Below are 8,987 nucleotides of genomic sequence, written 5' to 3' on the forward strand. Positions count from 1 at the left end.
TTCCTCATCAAGGTATTCCTGCATTTGAGTGACACATGTTACCACTGGAACAAAAAGCATGCACAGAAAAACTAGTTTGCACATTATTCAGACAATGACAAACAGTGCATCCTCAATTTCTCACCTTGGTATAGTGGGTTTCCAAGTCCACAAGAGCTCTTTGCTCCGGAGTTCTCGCCCTTAAGAACCGGAATGCGAGAGATAGCATCTGTGCATCTACCTGAAAAATTGGCAGCATATCAGTCAGCACTGGCAAAGTTCCACATCTCAAACAAAGTAACCCCTTGGCCTGTTCTCAGGTACTCAGAGCTCCCCAAATGAACAAGCAGGTTGCAACATCGCAGTACCTTGGGGAAACACTCCATCCCACCGCCGGTGACGTTGAGCAACGCCAGCGAGGACATCCGGTGAGGCGCCATCGCTGCAAGCTTGCAGGAAATCATCGCGCCCATGGAGTGGCCGAAGACGTGGGCTTTCTTCCACCCCAGATGGTCCATCAAGGCCAGCGCGTCCCTCGCCATGATCGATGTCCTGAAAGAGAAGAGAAGGTCGTTGATTCACACGGTCAGTACAGAGAACCATCGGCCGTTGACTTTTCAACGCGTTTCATGGAGCTAGATGTCGCCCTCTGTTTCTTCCTCTCGGCCGCACGCGTGGTACTACTAGTAGAGTATTATTTTCTCATGAATGAAAGCAATCGCGAAGAAAGGGAGGATGAATCGAGTAAAACGTGCATTTATTCTCGCCGAAAGCTACAATCTTCCTTGCAGATCTTGGGAGACCAACAATGTCGATGTCGTCCACCTAACCTAACTCTGCCCGCCGATGATCGGAACCGACGGAAAATTGGATCTAGGAGACGACGGTGGAGAGAAAGAGAGACTCACGAGTAGTAGGATTTGTGCGGGGGGATGGAGCTGCGGCCGACGCCGCGGTTGTCGAAGCAGCAGACCTCGATGCCCTCGCCGACGTCCTCCTCCTCCACCGTCGCCGTCGCCGACGCGGCGGCGGGGGCGCCGGCCTCCTCGTCCGTCCGCGCGGCGGTGGGCTCGTCGCCGCCGTCGGCCGGCTCCATGGACCCGGTCAGCCCCCGTATCTGCGGGCCCCACGAGTCGTGCGTCCCCGCCAAACCTGCGCATCAATCAAGAGAGCGAAGAACCATTTCTCAGAGAAGAGTTCCTCCGAACCAGAAAAAGGATTGAATTTTCCTATCGGATTGGGCGGGGCGGCGTGCTTACCGATGACGAGGAGCACCTTGGTGGCGCCGCGGCCGTAGCGGCGGTAGAAGAGGCGGACGCCCTCCCACTTGTCGCCGGCCTGGTACCGATCCACCTCGCAGTAAGGCATTGCTCCGCCGGTCGCCTGCCTCTCGCCGCCGCCGCGATTGTTCGGTGGGTTCTCTCTTCTCTGTCTCTCTTCCGGCGGATTTATGGATTTATTTAGCTTCTGGTTAGAAGTAACAGGTGGGTTTGGTTGCCGAATCGGATTTAAAACGAGGGGAAACGGAGTGGAGCTCGGGAGGGGAAGGGCGGGCGATTTATAGCCGCCCGCGAGCCGGAGTCGTACAGCCGGGCCGGTGGCCGAGTCGGGGCCGCGAGGGAAACGGGTGTGGAGGAGGGAGGAGGGGGAGACGGATTCCCTCCCGCCCGCCCCTGGAACACGTGGATGGATGGATACGACCTGCGCGGCGCGCCGGCGGGGACACGTCGGCGTGTCGCCGTCTGCTGAGTCAAAGGGGACGCGCTCGCGGGAAGATGGGGGTGTGGGGATTGAGGTCCACGATTTTTGGGTGGCGATTCTTTTTTGCGAGCGTGATGGCGAGTGGTGCTCGGCGGCAGGGAGTAGCGCTGTGCTATTTTGTTTTGCTTTTCTGGGTGGACGGACGAACTCGTGGTTGGATAAAGCCGCCGCGACGACGATGATGATCGATCGATGGGGAAGCGGCGGTGGATTGTCTGGTTGTGCTGTGCGATTCCATAATAAAGACAAGAGAAGGTGGTAGTGTGGTGCATGAAGTGTTACACATACGAACGTTCAAAAAAAAAAGTGTTACACATATTGTGTGGCGGCTGTATCCAGGAGGGATGGAATGACACCATCATGGTCCTTATCCTAAAGGTGAAGAACCCTCAAAGTCCAAAAGACCTACACCCAATTAGCCTTTGTAATATTATGTACAAACTTGTTCCAACAACATCGCAAACCCGTTGAAGTGCATCTCGGGGGGAGATCATTTTGGGTAACCAAAGCGTCTTTGTTCCGAGTAGGCTTATCTCTGATAATACAATATTGGCTTATGAAATGTTACACTTTCTAAAGAGGAGAACTGAAAGTGCTATTTATCTATCAGAGGAGGGTGAATAGACGATTTTTATGACTGTCTTCGGAACAGGCAATGTCTTCGAAGACGCGGAAGCAAAACAATAACTACGCTAGACATGTTGACATAACAACACAATTGATGTGTGAAGTGAATGCAAACAGAAAACTAGGTAGCAGAGAACAATATACAGAAACAGTTAATGTGAAGACAAAGATGTAATCAAAGAGATTATCCTACACAATGACTTCAAACAGAATGAGCAAGCGAAGCCTTCACAATGCAAAACAGTAAGCGAGGAATTGGAGTGATAGAACTAGTTGCCAGAGAAGACAAGTGATTTGTTGAACTAGTTCCACATGGTGTAACAGTTGTATGTCTAGTTAGAAGGCTAAGATTAAACTTAAAATACCGTGTCTTCAACTTATTCCCCTTGAGATAAGGTCACTGTAGACCTCACCCAATCACTCAAGTAAGTCTTCAAAGGTAGACTTCTAAACCTTCACATACTTTGTTCACCGGCAATCCACAATGACTTTCGGGCTCAGAATGCGACGCTTAACCGACTGGAAGATCGTAGTCTTCAAGGGTAACAAGTATTCAGTTCACGCATAACAGAATGTCTTCAGTGATGCTCAATCACTTTGGGCTCTGGGTGTTTGGGTTTTTTCTGGCAGAAAATTTCTCTCAAAGGCTTTGGAGGTGGGTTGCTCTCAAAAGATAAAAGTTGTGCAATACTCAAAGTCTTCGATGGTGGAGGGGGCGGGCTATTTGTAGTCAGTAGGCAACCCAACATGATATGACCGAACCGACCCTGGGTCAGTGGCCAACCGACACGTGTCCAACAGTCGGATTTCAAACACACGCGATAGCTTGGCTTGGACTACAAGCAAAGCTGACTCATCCAACTCTGAAGGAGATTTTCTCTCATTATTTTCACACGGAAGATATAGGCTTTTGGTTGAGTAATTACTTCAACAGTTGTCTTTGTTCCACCTCGACCCCACTTAATAATGCAGTGGTTCCTATGACTCAATAAAAAGAAAATGAAACCTACAAAGAAGCTAACTCTTCGCATTCCATTATCTTCATGGGCAACCATTGACTTCAATGTCCTCTGACATTTTTAGGGATCGTCTACGACAGTTAAACCGAATCTCCAGGGACTTCTACCTATGTTATCTTGTGAATCTCATAAACACATTAGTCCCTCAACAAGGTTTGTCATTAATACTGCCAAACCAACAAAGGGGTGACATTAGATGCACTTACAATCTCTCCCTTTTTGGTGGTTGATGACAATCTAGTTGAAGTTTTCAACAGAGATATAAAAACGCGAAGGTAAGGAGTAAGGACATGGAGATTATGATTTCATGATATCGAGAGAACTCCCCCTGAACATATGAAGATTTTGCTTTGAAGGCAAATGCACATGGTAGGTTTTGATTGTGGAGAACTCCCCCTGTATCATGGAATCCAATCATAGTGCATAGCAGATAATTTGAAGATAATGAAATGCACAATGACATATGGGAATCTGCAGAATGACTCCACGCGCATAAGATCAAATTTAAGCAGCGCACAAAGAAACCAAAGTAGCAAATGTAGCCGATGTCCATCAATACTTAAGTTTATAACCCAAAACATCAAATGAGTAGAACGGGAGTTGCAAACTTAACAAAATATAGACAACCCAACCCAATATGCCCGCTTGAAGACTATCAACCCGTATACTTCTCCCCCTGTGTCATCAAATGACCAAAAGGGGTTGAAGACACAGAGTGTCTAAACTTTTCCGGGAGGTGGTGAAGGTGTTGGTGCAGCCGGGTCGACATTGTCGATGGGCGGAGCAGAAGGGCCTGGCGCTAAATCTTGAAGCAATGCAGGAGAAACTGGTGAGGTAACATCATCTTCATCATCAATAACATGTGCATGAATTGTAGGATGAAGAGTAGTCAGAGGCTTCATTGGAAGGCGTCTCACGCCATTTAGCATTGGAAGGCGATGTGAAGCAGAACTTGAATTTTTTAGTGAAGCCATCAACTTCAAGATCATCTTCAGAGTACATCAACGTGAGGCTCTTCCAAGCTTGGCGACATGCTTCAGGAGGAACAAAAGCATTCTTGGTTGACAAGTTACGAATGCGATTGATGCCAGTTAGAAGAATTAGCGTTAGACATTGACAGGTGGATTTTTTTTTCTATTGTAAGGGATTAGCGTTAGAAATATCCAAAGTGTAAGAAGAATTGTAGTGAAACCGAGCAAAAATCACTACTAAAACATCACAAATTCTCGAGCCATCAATGTCTAGAAAAAATCGTCAAAAAGTCTCGTCATGTTTGGAATCCTTTCATCGTGTCTATCAAATCTCGCTGCGTAAACAAGATAACTTGACACTAGACTGCATTTCATCAATTGATGGTTGTTCATCGAGTGTCAAGTTCGTCTCGTTCATGTACGTTGATACCCCTACTACAGTGATAGTAGATTTTTATTTTGTTCATCGATTTTTATCAACACATTGTGATTCATAAAAAGCAATACTAACATGAATGTTTCCCTTGTCAAGGAATAGAAGCTGATTATGTATCATCTACTCCCCCGTCCACAAATAAGTGTGTGATAAACATAGGAGATTCACAGTGACAGTCCATCTTCTTAACAAAGGATGCAATGGTGTCAAAAGCTTATCGCTATATACTTTTGGATGACCCAGCTATTTCTTTTTGCGGGTGATGACCCAACTATTTAAGCCGGACGACTAGCTTATCACGTGGCGAGGTGGGACTAACACAGATGTGAAAATCTTAAGCTGAGCATTTTTTTGGGTGTGTTTTGACAGCCTAGCCGGTTCAAGACGGACAAGATGATCGGCGTGCATGCATGACCCTGCATATGTAATAGATATTCTGGAAATAGGGTATATAGTTACAAATGATAAATTTTAAGACCGGCTCGGTCACTGTCTGCGGGCGCGTGCCCAAATTTGCAACCTGTCGGCTGTAGATGCTCTTAGAAATACGGATTAGTCATTTCTCGTTTAATAGATGGCAAAATAGGGAAGCGAATTTGGTGTCCCAAAGCATTCGACTGCTCAAGTGACGGGAAAAAAAGCATTCACCCGCGGAGAGACAAGATTGAGTCATCCTGCCCAGTCGTCCATCACTCAGAGATCTCCAGCTTCTGGCTATCGGTCGACACGACACGATGACCGCGTGCGTGCGCCGGGCGGGGCCACGAAAAGCGGAACGAACGCGCACGGGCGGTGGACTCGCACGGGCGTCGCCGTCCACTTGCTGCCCCCCGCCCCGCTCACCGTCGCTATCTCCCTATCCGTCCGTCCACCCACCGGTGCCACAGGCTGGGGCCGGGCGGTGCCGCCGCTCCTCCGTCTCCACGCGTTCGCTGCCGTACGTGCGTCTGCGTCGGTGGCGGCCGGGTTCGCCGCGATGCCGCTACCGGCGCTACGACCAGCCACCGGCCGATCCCAGTGGCAGTGATCCTTTTCTCGTGCCGTTCGACATTGCGTCGCCGCGCGTTGGCGTGTGGGCATCGCGCCCAGCACTCGAAATCTAGCTCGTCCTATTCCCACCTAGTAGTACAAATTATTATTAGTGGACTATAAATGTAGGCACGTCCTTCATGAGAAACGGGGGAGATGAAGAGAATAAGTGCGTCACTGTCACTTGATTACTTCTCGCGTACACTCAATTGGATTCCTTGGCCGATCGGAAGCTTCAGAAATGGGTTCCCGAAAGAGAAACAAAAAACTCGGAAGGAAGCTGTAGGTCTACAGGTTTAGTCCATGTTTGGTTCATAAGTTTTAGGACCTTTTTTAGTTTGAACTAAAAAGTCACTAATCCCTAAAAAGTCCCTATCTATTTGGTTTTTGAAACTAAAATGTCATGTTACAACTAGAAGTCCTAAAAAGACTCTCGCTCAGGGTTTTCTTTCATAAATCTCAAATGCCCACCTTAAATCTCTATAAGAGCCTCTTATTTGGTTTAGATGAGACTAAAGAGACTTTTTTTAAATCCTACATTAATAAGTTTCTGTAAACAAACACCCTCTTAGCTAGCTCCCTTGCCACCAAGAAAAATTGGAGTTGGCGCATGGCATCCATGTCGTCGTATCCTTTTCTTAATGGCCGATCTACTGCAGCACGAGCTCAAACAAAAGCGATTATCTGCCTCCGATAAGATATACGGAACGGCGCTGCTTTCCGATAAAACAATGCGATCTCGTGCATGCCCGGCGGCACGAAATCAATCATGGTCCACCGGCTCCTGCTCCGCCCACTCAGGCTAGTCATAGTGGGAATAACTTAGATAGTAACATAGCGCATTTCAAGATTTTTTTGCTTATGTGGCATATAGTTAATGAGAAGAGAGGTGTTTAGAGTAACATAATATGTTACTGTAACATAGCGCTTCCCGAGAAAGGATAAGTTTATAGGCTAATAAATGAATGACACTACTATTATGTTACTACCTCTCTCTCAGTTTAGAGGGCGTGCGCGTACCTCTGGTCGTCAATTTGACCAACCTAAACTTTAGATGTTCTATTTTCAAACGATATAATTTTTATGTTATATAGTTTATATTAAGGTGATAAAATTGATAATCTAGGTATACGCGTAGGACTTGTAAACTGAAGAGGAGGTAGTACTCTTGGTTCAGGGACTTTTTAATCCCAGAAACTAGAAAAAATCCCTAAAAAATCACTACAAACCAAACAGGAGGGACTTTTTCGACACACCATGAAAAAGTCCTAGAACTTCTAAACCAAACACCACCTTAAACTACTGTCATATGCATGACACTAGTATAAGTTACTTCCCGACCAGCCTCGTGAGCTGTCCAAGCTGCAGGCTAACCACGCCACGCATCCATGAAGGATGGCAACAAAATCGAGCGAGATATCCGATCCACAAACGTATGGGTGAGGGAAGTGGAATGGTCGAGTCGACCAGACATGCACGCTCCGGCACTTCAGCCTTCAACCTTTCACTTCCATCCATCCACCAATTAATTCTTTTTTTAATCAATTCTTCGAGGATATCTTGTTTCCGGAGAGCCCGGCAAATTCAACGACGTGGGCGGTGGGAAGCCTCTGGACCTTTTCTTTGTCGGCGGGGTTAACCGGAGCAAATGAATCAGATTAGATTAGCGACGGCTAACAGCGCTGCTTAATTAATTATAATTAGGAGGCGTCAACCAAAAAGCTCAGCCATGAGTGGGAGTGGCCCATCATCATTTGCACAGCGACCTAGCCAAGCCATCTCGTCTGACCATGACCTGCGGCGCCTATCTTTTCTTTGCACAGCACAAGTCTCAGAGCGTGGGACGGCATTCTTTTCCTTTCCCCCAGAGAATGAATGAAGCCATACCTCAAGAAAACCACAGACTAGATTATCGCGAGCCAAGTTGGACTTCTTATCTGACCACGCAACGATCCGAGCGAGACGCCGGGCTGGGTGAGGCAAGGAGAGGATACACAGTCCAAAGAATCACATGTCACTCAAGAAAATTCAGATACTCCTGCTTATGCCTAAGACAATATATGTGGCTGCAGTCGCACAAGCCGTTACAAACTGGTTGCTTGCAGAATTTTAGAAGGTGCGGTGCGGTGCGTCGTGGCCGCACCGCACGCCACCGGATAGAGCTGGTTGGTTCTCAGATGTTCCTTCCCGAATCGGGATGCGTTTCATTTCAGCTCTGGAAGGTGAGAGAAACATTGCTGAAACAGGAGATGCATGCATGGTTCCTACGTAGCCCAGCTGGCCGTGTCCGGAGTGGTCGTAGTCAATAACCTCTGCCTGTCCGTTTGGGCCACTCCGTGGTCGTAGTCCATCTAACAACCAATCACAAACCTCTCTTCCCCTGATTTTCAGGAAGGTGGGCCGTCCCGCTCACTTGTTGACCAATAAAAACTAACCCATCTGTAAAAGCCTGTAAACTGTTTGTACGTGTAGCATTGCCGCTGCCTGTCACTGCTACCCCTGTCCTGCTGTGTAGTATAGTATGTGACTCTGCATCTCGAGAGGGTAAAGACAAGTGTGACTCTGAAGTAAACAAACGTACCAGTACACAGTATAGCCAGTACTACATCTGTAAACATATACTACGTTTGCAGTGTACCCTCTCAAGTCAATCGCCTGGTTAGCACTAGCCCTCAGACCTCAGTTATCATGAATGTGTGACACAATGCAAGAGTGTACAGAATACCACTGGCCGGCTCTGTCATTAATTCATCTCTCTCTGGCAGACCAAGCAAAGCTTCTTAATAACCAGGAACAAAGAAAAAAGGAATAGTTCTCACAGAAACCAATTCTTTCCGGATTAACTTGTACGCACCTTTATCACTTTTGAAGTCGAAGTATCCCTGTCATGACTACTTCCTACCGTTGAAGTTTTTCCTGCCCTGGAATCAGATAAACTAATGAATGTCGTTCCACGGGGATAAACTGTTGAAAGAACAACCGAAGGCCCAGCAAAAGGGAAGGAATAGTGTACCTGAAGATGCAGTGACCAGTAGAGCCACCAAAAGGGGTTGCGGGAGGACTGTCTTGAGTTTAGGCGTCGAGATTTTTCAGCTGCCGTGCTATGAGTTACGGCAACGCCGACCCTCAAACGAATACAATATTTGTCCACAGATTGGTCTGGAC

General features: G+C 47.4%; 1 protein-coding gene across 1 annotated transcript; it reads right to left on the bottom strand.

Moving 5' to 3' along the window:
- On the bottom strand, nt 1-1,638 carry LOC125526962 (putative carbamate hydrolase RutD; the record flags this gene model as incomplete). The annotated part of the gene is given in 5 exon segments (XM_048691566.1): nt 1-18; nt 125-220; nt 348-531; nt 888-1,131; nt 1,239-1,638. Coding segments are annotated over 5 exon segments (651 nt in total), but the record flags the coding sequence as incomplete, so codon positions are not given.
- Nucleotides 1,639-8,987: the final 7,349 nt, after the last annotated feature.

This window comes from Triticum urartu, chromosome 1, assembly GCF_003073215.2.
Source record: "Triticum urartu cultivar G1812 chromosome 1, Tu2.1, whole genome shotgun sequence".
In the NCBI taxonomy this organism is placed as follows: Eukaryota; Viridiplantae; Streptophyta; class Magnoliopsida; order Poales; family Poaceae; genus Triticum; species Triticum urartu.